The sequence below is a fragment of the Egretta garzetta genome, unplaced genomic scaffold (assembly GCF_000687185.1).
Source record: "Egretta garzetta isolate BGI_Z169 unplaced genomic scaffold, ASM68718v1 scaffold651, whole genome shotgun sequence".
NCBI lineage: Eukaryota > Metazoa > Chordata > Aves > Pelecaniformes > Ardeidae > Egretta > Egretta garzetta.
The window spans coordinates 39,051-52,803 of record NW_009258491.1 but is presented as its reverse complement, the minus strand read 5'-3'; the positions used below and the strand labels follow the sequence as shown (position 1 = coordinate 52,803).

The 13,753-nt window shown below is 46.1% G+C and overlaps 1 protein-coding gene across 1 annotated transcript in view; it reads right to left on the bottom strand.

Annotated features, from left to right (window-relative positions):
- Positions 1-5,984: 5,984 nt before the first annotated feature.
- Positions 5,985-13,753, bottom strand: part of CIAO2A (cytosolic iron-sulfur assembly component 2A) — a 9,775-nt gene continuing 2,006 nt past the window's right edge. Inside the window, exons 2-6 of the mRNA XM_035901075.1 lie at positions 13,719-13,745; positions 12,248-12,412; positions 10,443-10,492; positions 8,616-8,661; positions 5,985-7,531 (exon numbers count right to left, since the gene is read on the bottom strand). Coding sequence (XP_035756968.1) covers positions 7,434-7,531; positions 8,616-8,661; positions 10,443-10,492; positions 12,248-12,412; positions 13,719-13,745 — 386 coding nt within the window. The 3' untranslated portion in view covers positions 5,985-7,433. The remainder of the gene's footprint in view (positions 7,532-8,615; positions 8,662-10,442; positions 10,493-12,247; positions 12,413-13,718; positions 13,746-13,753) is intronic.

Sequence of the window (13,753 nt, the reverse complement as noted above, 5' to 3'; positions counted from 1 at the left end):
TTCCCAAAGCAATCCCATGCCCAAGCTGCCTTGGACGTCGGGCTGAGCTGCGTCAGTAAATAGCGGCAGGCATGGCCCATCCGAGCCGTCCTTCGCCCGCCGCCTTCCCGTGCCCCCAGGGCGCCCCGCTGACCCCGGGCCCCCGCACCCCCAGCTCCAAGCTCCGCCAGACGCTCCTGAGTGGTTTTTTTCCTATATTTTCCACAGAGGAAAGAGAACAAACAATAAGTGTTTAAAGGAGGATTTCGGCTAAGTTTCCTGAAATCCATTGTCATCTCCAGCTGGTAATTACCAAACCGGGAAAGAATTGCTCACGGGTTTCACTCGCCGTCTTTGGGACTAACGGATGGTAAATCCACAAAAGGCGGATTTGGAACAAAGGAAAACCCTCACGTTGCGCAGGCTTCTTTCGCGAGAAACTGTCGATGCAGTTAATTTAAAAAAGAATTGGACTCTGGAGCCAATCAGCCCTGAAGCGGGGGGTTCCATGCTCTGCTCGGACGCGGTTCGGTGGCTGGAGGCTGTTGGGGCAGCTCGGGATGCACAGGGGCTGCTCGGGCGGCTCAGACAAAAACAGAGGACGATTCAAGCTTAGTGCAAACAGGGCAAACTGAGCCCCCTAGCCAGGCCACTTGCTCCTTCAGAGAAATACCTGAACCTGGCCAGTTGGCTATTTCCATTACAGAAATATTGACTTTAATTCAAGACCTTTCCTCCCAAATCTTGCCCTTTTCCAGCCTGCAGCTGCAGCTCCCATTCAAACCGTCCTGACAGCCACGGAACCGAACTTCCAAAGGACTTTGCCTGGGTTTTTTCAGGACCAATTGTAAATATAAAACCTCCCTGAAATATTTCCTGTTTTTCCATAGGCTTTCAGTTTGTGCTTTTATTTATAAACACCTGATTTTGCTACAGGTCAGCCCTGCAAACCATTGACAACAGGACGCAGTCGAGGCCGGCCACGCTCAGCCCTGGGGAGGCACCAGGGTCCCACCTCCATCCAGCATCTTCTTAGCAGCCTTTTCTCACCTCCCCCCCCCCCCACAGAGGTAGGATTAAATCGGCCATCTCCGCACCGCGTCCCTCAGGGGAGCTGGGTCCAGCCCAGGTTCTGGAGACAGATGGCAGGCGTGATTTTAAGAAAAAGTTTTGCAAGATGTGAGAGCTCCCTTTTAGTCGGCAACAAAGAATGCGGGAAAGAAATGAGCTAGGACCCAGCAGGAAATTTGTGAAGAAGGCTTGTGGCTGTGAAAGGAGACCGAGGCCGGTGGTGTTAAACCAGGGGAAGGTGGAAGGGGGGGGGGTCAGACCCAACACCCTGCCCTGCAGCAGCAAAGCCTGCATCATTCCTTGCCCCCGTGTTTTGGGCTGGTTGGGCAAGGCTTGTCCCCATCTGGTGATGGTGGGACAGGTGACAGGAGAGATTTGGAAAGGTAAGTGCCAAGCAGAACTATTAGACGTAGCTAAAATAATGAGGCTGCCGAAAAGAAGCTGAGCCCAAGGTCCTCTCCATCAGCACAGCTTAGTCGAAGGAAGCAGCTCGCAGAGGTTCATCAGTGGAAACTTGTGCTAAGCTCAGCCAGATCCACCAGAGAGGCTTCACCAAGCGAGGGAAGACCTGGAAAACCAAAGGAGATGTGGACCTGCTGAAACTGAAGCTCTGGGGACACACCGACAAGCCCGGTGTCTTCAGCCTGGGCAGCAGGGAGAGGCTGCAGGGTCACGGCAGGCGCTCAGTGGTGGCATCGGCATCACCGATGGTGGGAAGTGTTGGGCGCTCCCCAGCCCCACAGCCACCCCGGGCTGCAATTGCCCTGGCATTGGGTAGGGCCATCCTGCAGGGTTTCTTTTTCCAGCGGATGGGAAGGAATGGGAGCATTTTAAACGGCTGCCTCAGCTGGGCAACCGGGAGATGGGTGACCAGGAGTTGGGTGACTGGGAGATGGGTGACCGGGAGCAGCATCCCAGTGATCAGCAGCTGGGTGGTGCTCATAAAACCTTTGAGGCTCCTGCTGATTGCAGCATCTCAGAGAACCTGCACGAGGAAGGCATTAGGGCAGTAACCTGTAGCTCGTGTTTTGCTGTCGCTTCTATTCATTCATCGGGATCTCCTGAAAGCCTCTCCGAGACGAGCCAGAAGCTTTTGGCTTCAGATTAGAAATGAGACCTTGTGCCTCCTCTGGTGACCTCCAGACACATCCAGAGCTGGAGACAGGAAGGAACTGAGAGCTCATGAATGGGGAAGCAGCAGGCATTTTATGGAGGAGACTGTTTGTGTCCCTTATTAACACCACCACTTAAAGCGCTTCCGCATCTCCAGAAGCAGCTGGGTTGCCCTCTCAGAGCACCTGTGTTTTGCAGGCTCTCAAATCTTGCCCAAGTGCTTCTGTCTGGCCCAGATGAGCTCAGCTGGAGTGTGTTAATCCCCAAAGAGCCAGAGGGGTCATCAGCCCTTCATCAGCTGCAAGGACTGGGGAGGGATGTGTCCCATTAGTGACCCATGCATGGGAGGAGGCAGCGCAGTCTGGATGGACCAGGAATAGCTCACAACACCCCTCCCTGCCTCTTCAGCTAAGCATAGGAGATGGTTTTATTTTTCTCTTGTTCTTAAAACCTCTAACCCCTGTGCTAGACAGAAAGGTTTCACAAGCACAGCCTCAAGGGTCAGAAAAGCAAAAGCAGTTCAGCAAGGAAAGGATTTGAAGAATTTAGCTGGTTTGTATTTTATTGGCTTTTATAGGGCAGCCGGTGGCTGTCAGCTGCTCGGGGCGTTGAGCTCGGGCAGGGGAATGGCCACCGTCGGACCGCTTCGGGGTGCTGAGCCCCAGCACTGCCAGCGAGTGCTGCAGGTCACGGCCGTCCTGGGGCTGCCCGTTGCAGGAGCGGGGAGGCAGAGGGACATTCCCAGCGGGAAGTAAAGCGGCAGCAAACTGGAGGAGGAAAGCAAGGGGAGAGGACTAAGCTGCCTGGTTGCTTCGCCGTGCAGCTGGTACCCAGGCACGGCGTGCTTTGCTCGCCCAGAGCAATCGCTTCTGCCAAGAAATTGTAAAGCGAGCTGCTGAAGGAGGGGAGCAAGAGAGGGAGGACCGGCACGGCCCAAGTCAGAGCGAATACAGGCACCGCTCGCCTCCCTGGGCCCTCGGGGGCTGACCTGCACTGGCGCTGTAAGGAAAGCTCAGCGCGGCTGGATGTAAGTATTTAGCAATATCTACGTGCTACAAGTTGCTCTGTCTCTGGATGCTGTCGCCATCTCTAGTGACCGATAGTTACACCCCTGCGCACAGTTTCTGCAAACGAGCCCCATGATCCATCGAGGCAGGGGTGAGACCTCCCAGGTCCCGTTATGTCAGGGCTTACACCCCGCTTGCAAGGGCTCGCAGTCTGGTGACCTGGGATTGGGAACATCATTTCAGATCTGTTATGTCCTGCCTGGAGGAACAGAAGCTGCTATAAATCCCTTTGCATGCAACAGGAGCCGAGCAAGGGGGCAAAGGGACGATTCTGGCTCTTCCTAGAGGAATCGGAGATGGGGAGCAGCCTGCCCCGTGCCTGTGCTGCGGTTTGAGGCTGAGGGCAAGGCAGATCCGCGGGGCTGGAGCTGGGCCTGGGCTCGGGAAGCGCCCGTCCTGCTGGGATCTGGCTGGGATGAAGGTGCCGTGCCAGCATCCACCCCGGCTGCGGTCCCCACGGCTCCACGCGTGGCGGGGGCTGCTGTGCTCTCTCCTGTCCTCCTCAGCCCGGTGCTGGAGGGCTGGGGGCTGGCAGAGCACACAGCCCAAGATGAGCAGCCGGAGCCCGGGGCAGGGATGCTCCTCACCCAGCAGACAATTACTGCTTGCAATATCGCTCTGTGGCTTGCTGGTGCCCTCTGCAGTTGTTTCTCCTTATTGTAAATGCAAAATATTAATAATACAAAGGGACAATTTTATTACTTGATGACAGGAAGGGAGGACACGCGCCTGTCTTCCCAGGTTTGGAGAAACATGGTACGGTGCTCAGGCACCTGCAATCCTACCCGATGGGACCCTCCTTGTCCTCTCCCTCCTCTCGCACGCAGGCGGCGTGACCTGCTCGCTGGCTGTTTCCCCGCTGCCACGCGGTACAGCTTCTCCAACACGGTGACTCCGAAAACCTGTGGCCATGGTGGGAGTGCAGCGAAGGCTCTGCCCACCCCGGTCTGCAGGGCAGCAGCAACAGGGACGAACAAGGCTCCCAACCCCAACTGAACCGGGAATTGCTGAGAAGTGCAGCGGCTCCGGAGCTGCCTCTGGAGCTGCCGGAGCCCAGCCCTGGGGAGCCACCTCGCCGTCCCCGCCGGCAGTGCCCTTCATTTGAACTTCGTTTCCTTTTGCGAAGGAGTTTGATTTCTGAATTTTCTTTTAAAAAATCAAATCCAGAATAGAAGTTGTCTTTAGGGTCTTGGGGCCTTAAGTGGACATCTCAGAAGAACAGCTGAACCCCCCCAATCCTGATAACCTTCCGGTGATGCAGCCTGAGGCTGTACACAGGCACCCAGCAAAGTACCAGGCGGCTCACCCGAGACGAGGCGCTGCGTATCTCACGGGCACGGTATTTCACAAAACCTCATTGCTCCCAGCAGATATCTTCAGTCTGAAAAGAAAACATCAACCCCCTCGCAGGAGAGCGAAATAAAGCAAGTTCCAGCTGACAGATAACGCCAGCTCACGCTCGCAGGCTCATTTAACGCATCTCTGTAAGGTATTTATATATATATTTATTTTTATAGTAACCCCTCCAAAACAGTATGGGGATAACGCAGATGTGTGCCCCCCCTGTGCCAGCAGCGCTGCACGCTCGTTCCTTTTCCCCCCAATTCCAGAACGTCAGCCAGGCTGCCCCCCCGGGAAAGTGCACTCTGTGCAGGGATGCCGCCTCCTCCCCTCAGAGAGAAAAGTCAGTTTAGATTTCATTTTAAAATGGAAGCAGACACTCTTCTGTATGAAGTATTATTCTCTTTTAACCTGACTTTGTGCAGACTTGCAGACATTGCCTTGAAGCTGTTTTGGATACGACGCATGGCAGCAATCTCACGGAGCAACACACGAAAACAAAACTTGCAAGGAACAGTGGAAGTGTCACACTACATCACGGTCAAGCAATGAAAAAGTTTTTGGAATAAGAGTTGTATTAGAAGTGCTGGGCTGATAACAACAAGCACCTACACGGAATAAATCCTTCATATTGAACTGAACTGCTAACTGCATTTACTGAAACTACAATTTGCCACGGTTACCGTCTAGCTAGCTTATTAAAGAGTGAACAGTGGGGAAGCAAAACATTGCTCTTGTTCTGTACTTCTGTTTAATGGCATGGCACAGCAAAACTGGTAACCTTATCATAGGAAAACATCTCCACCTGCTTTTCATAGAAAAGAAATCATCTTACAGAAGTAATTACCATTTAATGAGTCTTCCCAGCTGGAAAAAAAAAAACCAAACAACCAAAACCCAAAAAAAACCCCAACAGAAAACCCTGCAAAATGCATCTTTTAGGACACTTCATGATAGACCATTCCAGCAGGAGTCTAAATACACAGGTTTTAGGTTTTGCCCGAAGTGGGATTTGAAAAAAAATTGGTCCATTGCTTCATTATTTGTTTTAGGAACAGCACCAAGTTTTCAGTTTCCCATGCAAACACGAAGCAGCTAATTCCCTTCACATTCTGCTGAACACCTGAGGTAGGGGACATAGCAGCATCCCACATCTAAGCCTACATCTAATTACACTTTAGAGAAGCATCTGTAGAAAGTGCTGCTTAAGGGCACACGCACCTCCCTCAAGCTAAATTCAGAGCGAGCAACGAGGATGCAGAGGCTTTTGAAATTCACTTAAAATTTAATTAAAGCTGAGTAACTGAAGTTAAAGTAATTTGCCACACACACACACTAGAACTGATGGTTCTGCAGATGTAAGCTGCAGAAAAAGGGATTGTTCTCTCTCCCCCCACCCCCCATTTTTTTTTTTTCTTTTAGAAACTTTGGCACTGGAAGTAGGGAGATTGCGAGCGCTTGTTGGCACAGCTGTGACACGGGTCAGGATACTGTTTTACAGAGGGAAACATTTCCCCCACCGTTTATAATGCATAGCCTAGCTGGAGTCCATTCAATCATCTCATGCCTTCAGGAAAGCTTTATGTGGCTTATTATTAAAATGGTTACAAATCCCCAAAATCTCAACAGATGTTTGCACTGAACTCCAAGGATTTCTCACGGCTTAACCACATACAAGCCCACTAGAGTGATCACTGCTTCATGGAGGAACAGCTCCCTAAATCTCTCATGAGCCACCGTGGGGGATAACTACGAAGCACTGACCAGCTAACGCTCCCCTGGGACACCCAAAGAGTTTGTCAGGTGCCGTGGGGCTGGAGATGGGTGGCACCAGCCTTTCCCCCTGCACATCCATTCACCACTGAGGCCCTCCTGTGGCTGCATGGCAGATGCTGACCGTCACTTCCACTGGGAGAAGGACAGCTGGGCGAGGAGTATCTGCCCAATTCTTCAGGGAAAGGTAAATCCATGGTCAAATCCACAGCTGCAATGGGAACTAACCAGAGGGAACTTCTCCAGCGAGAAAACATCTGACAGCTGGCAACATTACAGACGTCCCAGATAAGATGAGCGAGGGAGCAGCAAAAAGAAACAGGAGAGTGGGAACCACGGGGATGAAGGGCTGTGGGGTTCTCTCACCTTCCACACTGCCGCTAAGTCGTAAGAAAAAGCAGGATCAAACTGGCAAGATCTTGTCCGTAGGAAAACATTACCCCGAGGATAATTATAAAGCAAAGCCTTCAGAATCAGAAACACGTATTTACAGAGAAAAAATGCACATAATTAGCAGGAATAGCGTCCCAGTAAAAATCTACCTTGTTCTAGTCCAGTGCCTTGGTTCTGAATTCTTCTTCTGAACTCATTTCAGCTTTAATGTGTTTATCAGCAACAAAGAAGTTGAATGAAATGTTTCCGTCTCTAACAGAAATCTAAAAAAAAAAAAAAAAAAAAAAAAAAAGAAAACTCCTGAACCCAGAAAGCAACACTTCAGTACAAGAATTGGTTTTATTTTTACAGTGCAGTGATTGAAACAATGTAGAAATTTAACTTGCAAAACTGAATTTATATCACAATGTCTATCAGAAGGCAATACAGATGTGTTGCTTTGTTTTTAATCATAAAATATTTCTCTGGACACCAGAAATTACAAACTCTGAACACTATACACTTCACATTATTTTAGAGACTAATTTATCATAATTTAAATCTATCTTATAAACAATTTCTTTTAAAAAACATGTGGAAGATAAAAAGAACTCAAGTATTAAACTCAAGGCCTTGATCATTATTATTTTCTTTTTTTTTTTAAACAAAGATATTTTAAGAAATGTATCAAAATGATAAATCTGGGTATTATAGCTACTAGTCAGGCTCTGTAACGCACTGCTCCACAATTTCACGCAAGTTTGGATTCTCCATCGCAGCTGCTACTCTCTCTTTGTCGTTGATTTGCTTGTTGACTGCAAAACAACCCATGAAAAGCGAAGTCAGAAGCTGGTTTTGGTGGTACGTTACACCCCCTGCACCAGTAGCACGACAGATGCTAGATACCCTACTGCAGCGAGGATTTTCCAAACCGTGTGAACGGCCAGCTGAAAGGCTGAGGAAACACGGCTGTGCAGTAAGAGTACGCTCTGCCACCTTCTTTTTCAATTTTCTTTTTAGGTGGAAGGTATTATTTGCATCATATCCAAAACTGAAATTTGTACGACAGCTGACAAAGCACTGTACAGGCAGGCATTTGAGTTGCATAGCCTAGAATAAGAAGGTTGTGCCAGACGCAACAGCAGGCCAAGACAAGAAGAGTATGAGGGTGCTCAAGAGCCAGCAGTCAAAGGACAGAGGATCAATAGGAAATTGAGAACAAAGCAAATGAAAGCTCAGCCACAAAAAAACAACCATCAGAAACCAAACATTTTGTTACTTTTCCAGTTTAGGAAAAGAATGTAAGATGCACTAATGACATGTCTTGAAATAAAGTGTGAAATTTGCGACAAATTAGTAGTCCGGGTTCTCCAGGTTGAATTTCTAATCATTTAATCAAAAGAACCGATTTTCCCCATACAGAGATATCTAATGCTTAAGACCAAAAAAGCCTGGCACATTGCCTGGGCAAAGGCTTTAACAGCTCTTTAAGCCAGTGACCGGCCATCGCTTTGAAAGAATTTTGATGTCCTGCAAGTTTTACTTTAGACATTGACTGAGCAACATATTTTTGTTACGACGATGTTAAGATAGCGAGCTCGACCAGCCAGGAAGTTCTTAATTATTCAGCAGCACAGCAGCAACTTCTTTTGTTACAAACACAACTCAACATCTGCAAGAACTGTGGGGGTTTTTTTGTGTAAAAAACCAAACCAACAACAAGAAGCACATATTCACAGCACCAACACAGCTTCTGAAACAGCCTCAACTGCCTGTTTCATTGTAAAGCTTTAGCAGCATATTCATTTCTGAAAAGGACAGCAAGGTAGGGGAAGAAAGGACCTCTCAAAAGAACACAATCACAGCCTAAAGCTGCGCTCATTCATAAGCTCTACTTACTGTCTTCTTCAGTGGAATGTGTACCTTCAGATATGTAGATTTCCAGCTAGAGGAGAGATCGTTAATGTTAGATGCGTACATCAACAGTTGAATATATTCATTACTGGAAGAAAAAAAAAATTGTACAACACACACACACAATGCATGTCATTCATACTTCTAAAAGGTTCACAGACGATGAAGAGGGATCGATAACAAGAGCTGATCTTAGATTTCACTGCAACACAATCACAAGACAATCTCCTCTCCCATTTCAGAGAGGCCCCAATAATCTTTCTTCAAAATTGTGGAGGCATTCATTCCTCACCAATATCAACAGCTTCTGTGAAAAAATAATTGCGATTAGGCTACTGGAAACAAGAGCAGAGAACTGGCACTCCTTTCCCAGAAAGTTCTCTGCAGGCCACAATTCAGGAACTTGTTTAAAAGCCACCACAATTGCAAGTGTCACTTTCACAGGCTAAGCACTCCTGAAAAGACCTCCTTAGGAAGAGATTCCTGGCGCTCCATGATGAGAATCACAGATACTCGATTTGAAAATGGTCGTGTAACGCAGTGTCCATGTCCTGCATGGGAACAGATTCTAAGACTAGAATCTAAACAGACCTCAATCACCTTGATGCATCCAACAGGCCTGGGAAAAACAACAACAAAAAAACCCTCTCACACATGTTGAGCTGCAAGGAGATCTCATAAAACTGACCTAGCAAAGGAAAACCAAGTCAACAAATCCTATGCCTTTTATCTTATCTTCCTGAAGCTAAACCTATTTGTTACCATGTGTCCAGCATAACAAATCGCTGTCTACCTAATTTACTAGAAACATAAGTCTCGCTTTACACTGTTTAGCTGGAAAGATGAAGCTAGCAACTATAACACCAAAACAACAAGAACAAAATCAACACCAGAAATCCTAAGCTAATGAATTTATACTTTAAATTATTTCAGGCAAGTTTCTAAAGGTCTGTAAGAGACTGTATTTGTCCTTAAAGGTCTACTCTTAGTTCATGCGAAGACCCAAACAGCTTTCCTTAAGGGTGTATTAACCCCCTGCTTCCTGTATAGCTTCTTACACTCCAGCAGCACAGCCAGGGCTGGCCCCTCTTAGGGACAGTATATCGACCCTGGTCAGGCCCATATGCTATCTACACAACAGTTCCTAAGATGCAGGTCAGGAAGACTCCCTCAGTGCAGTTCCGGTTTTGAATTCTGCAGTTCTTCTAAACCCTAATGAACCTGTTCTGAGGGTTTTGCTTCCCAAATGACGCCTACACCAAGCAGTAGAACTCCCCTTAACTGGTTTCTAACTGATGACAGGGTAGCGCTCTTGCTTTCAGGGAGGGTTGGTACACTGGAAACAACTCTCAGATATTCCAAATAGTACAGCAGAGTCAGTAACTATTAATACTTTATATTTATGATGCCTAGATAATACTGAAATATTGCAGAAGGCCAAATTCAATTTCCCCAAGGCCAGAGTATGACTTAGATTCTTTGCAACCTTGGATTTGAAAACACCCTCTCTTCCACCAAGCAAGAGCCCCAATGACAGTGGGTGAGGAAATCCCTTGAAACATGGTGTATTTCAGAAGTGAAGCAATAAATGGTCTTTTGTAACGGAAAGGAAGAACCACCGTGATTCACCGATCCCTTCAGGCGCTACACTGTACTGCAGTGGTCACTCCCTCCATAGGCAAACAAGCTATAAAAAGACCCCATCCTTAATCACAGCTTGCAAGTTACTTGATCCTGCAGCAGACACTCTTCCAAAGAGAACCTGGCATACATTCACGTAGTTTAAAGTACGTTCCAGAACAGATACTTTACCTTATGTCTAAAAGGCAAACATCTCTGAAGTTTTATTCTTAAACAAAGGCCTGTTCGAACAAAACAGATAAGAGATTTTCTTGTAAAATTCAAGGTTTGAGATGCGTTTTCAGAGAATCCATATTTAACAACCAGAACCCACCAGTATAACTGACAACCTCCTTTTGCATTCTGAGCAGCACAAGCCACAGAGGAGACTAACAATTCGTGCTTTGACCCTTAGGACATAGCATCTCAGTTAAGCTCATACCTGCCTTACAAGCTTAGGAGGTCTCTGGTCTCTAAACATCTCCTAGAAACACTAAATACAGACAAATTCCTCCATTTCCAGCTTGCTTTTCTATTTTTGAAAGAGCGTCCTGGCTGTCACTGTGGCTGCATCTGTACAGAGAAGAATGCTTGTTTTGTTTTTTTAACATTTGTTAAAAAATGCAACATAAAGTGCTTGGAAAACACAAGCCTGCAGCGCCTTGGGGGCAATTCAAGCTCGTAACTTCATTATTTAACATCTAACGTACAGACCGAGCAGAGGAGCGTTGTCGTTCACGTTTGGGAGCGAGATCCAAGTTTGGGGACATCCCTACCACTAGCCCACTGCAATTTCCCCACAAGGCCTGGCTTTGCGATGAGCTACGCACAGACAAAGCCATACCGCAGCCCCAGTGTGTCCTCAGGCTGAGCCAGTGGTAACAGCAGTAGAAAATACTCCCCAGAAGAACTGCCGGCTTAGAGTACTCTGTACAGATACGGAAGTTTGGAGAAAAAACCTGCTTACTGCCTACAGTCTTACATATACTACCCAACCATCTGAAAGAGTTACCATAACCCTTTCCTGGAACAACGGTTTGAGGAACTGCGCTTCAGAGGTCACACAATACTGGTAACGCTGCACAATCAAACAGACATCAAAGCCCTGGCTGACATTGAAGTGCTGAGAACATGATTAGCACGGAGTTTAAGATTTGACACGTACATCACTGATCCTCAGGTCTGAGCCTTAACCCACTGACATTCCTAACAGGGTCAAACTATAAATAAATTATTACTGTTTGGCGTGCTAAGGCTTTACTATCTATACTGTACTTCCTACATAAAGCTGCAAAGGTTTATTGGGGCATAAATACGTGTACTTCTTCATTAAATTAAAGATTTGCTTTCCCTTAAATCTTTAAAATAGACTGATAAATCTTACTACTGACATATAACGGTCAGAGTTGCTAACCTTGGTACATATAAACAAGTCATTTCGGAGACCTCAGATGTGATTTTTCAGATGCGATCTCACCACAAATAAGAAGGAAGAAAAAAGCAAAATAAGCCAGTGTAGATTCTCATTCAACTTAATTGCTTTCCAACTCTGAACAGTCCGGATTTTTTTTTGTATTCTTGGATTGCGTGTGGGGTTTTTTGTACATGTGTGGGAATGGAGAACAGTCCATAAGGTAAGGAAAAGATAAGGGAAGCAATCATAAAGTTTTAACATTTTTTTAAATTTAAGAGCTGACAATTTCTTTAATTTAACATTACTAAAATAATTTGGAAAATATAAAGGAATTCTGTACCACTTCCCAGTAGATCTTTGAGAGCTTCTCTTTGAAGAGTCTCCCTAACTTGATACAAACAGATGCATGTCCCGACATTTCTTCCGTTTTTTGTTTGTATTGCTACTAGGGTTCCCAAGATGAAATTTCTGGTCAAACTGCTGGCAAAGCAATGCTGAATTTTAACTAAGACTGATGTTATTCTGATAACCTAAAATTAACTCTATGCTCATTGTTAGAGATTTAATGAAACGGAAATCTTACCGATGAGAGTAGCCAAAGAGCAATGAGGTACTGTTGGTGTAAACCTGATGATGACCAGATATTCATCCTCACCTATCTCATGCACTTCCACACAGCTTTCTGTTACCACTTCCAGTTCTTCTAAAGTATTAGGTTTCTCCGGGTCCCGGATAGTACGGATTATATCTAAAGCAGAAGACAAGTGACCAACAATAATGTAGCTTTCCTGAATTTAATAAAAGGTACTTTTATTAGAAACCATCTTCCCAGCATTGTTTATTTTGCTCCTCTTCAGAACAGGCAGAGCTGGAAGTATCAGTGACACATTATCTCACAAATTGCTTCAGAACCGGGCAAACTGAGGCATTTATAGCTCACTGTGCACGTACTTTTCACATTCCAGTGCTAAACTTGCTATTATTTTTACAATCCCATTATAATAAACAGAAATCAAAACATGCCTATCAAAGGATATGCATCACCTTTGGAACTACAGGCCATTTAACATTAACCTAGCCAAAAGCTATACACAGATGTAGTATTTCAGATCGGTTTGCTTGCCTTTCAGGTTTTTCAAAATCTAACTTATTAACAAGACAAGCCAGATTTCCTTCTCATCGTCTTCTCTCCGCTTCCCAGCCTGGGCCTCGCAGATAAGATTTTTGAAGCCATCCTAAGGAAAGCCAATACAAAAATAACGCACTAATCCATATTTATCTGTATCAATGGTTGCTTCCTTAGCTTGTAAAATGTGGAAATCAACTAGTTTTAATGAAATCAATGTTTTAATATACCTGCATAGAAAATGATAAGCAGCATTGCCTTTTATAGAAGCAACGTGGTCTGGATTAGCTTAAGGAGGTTTCATTGTACAATGAAGCAGAATTACATTTCTTGTTGCTTTTTCCATAGAGCAAAAGGTTTTAAAGTAATATTCAATAGCTACCATATGTGATGATAGGGCACCGAAAAATAACACACAAGAGAGTGTATGAATTCAGTAAATTACCTAAGAGCCTGAAAAAAATAAGCCTCTGCACTTCAGCATCTTTGCTGAGTAATGCAGCACAGAAGGCAAGGCAACGAGGTCTCTAGCCCATTCACATCTGGGCCACGCGCACAGCGTAACTTGAAGAGACATGAATTTTGGCAGTGAAGGCCAAACCTGGGAAGTTCCCGGCTGTCACCTCTCACTTGCTTCTGCCTTGTATGCAGTTGCTTGCCCCTCAGAAATGCAAGTACAAGCATTTCTGGTATAAATACGGTAACTAGAGGGATACAGGTTAAGATCACTTAAAAAACCCCAAACCAAACCACAAGGTTAAAGAAAAAGAATGGGGAGGTATTTTTAGCTGCTGCAGTGATTTTCTTTCTAGTGTAGCCCTACCAATAGCTCTCCTACAATAGCCAACTGTATTGCAAAAGCAAACGTGACACCAGCCTTCACCACAGCAAATTACTTCAGCCTATCTTCAGGTACAGACAGACCCACCCAGCTCTCGAGAGCTGCAAAGCTGCTCTCGGCCC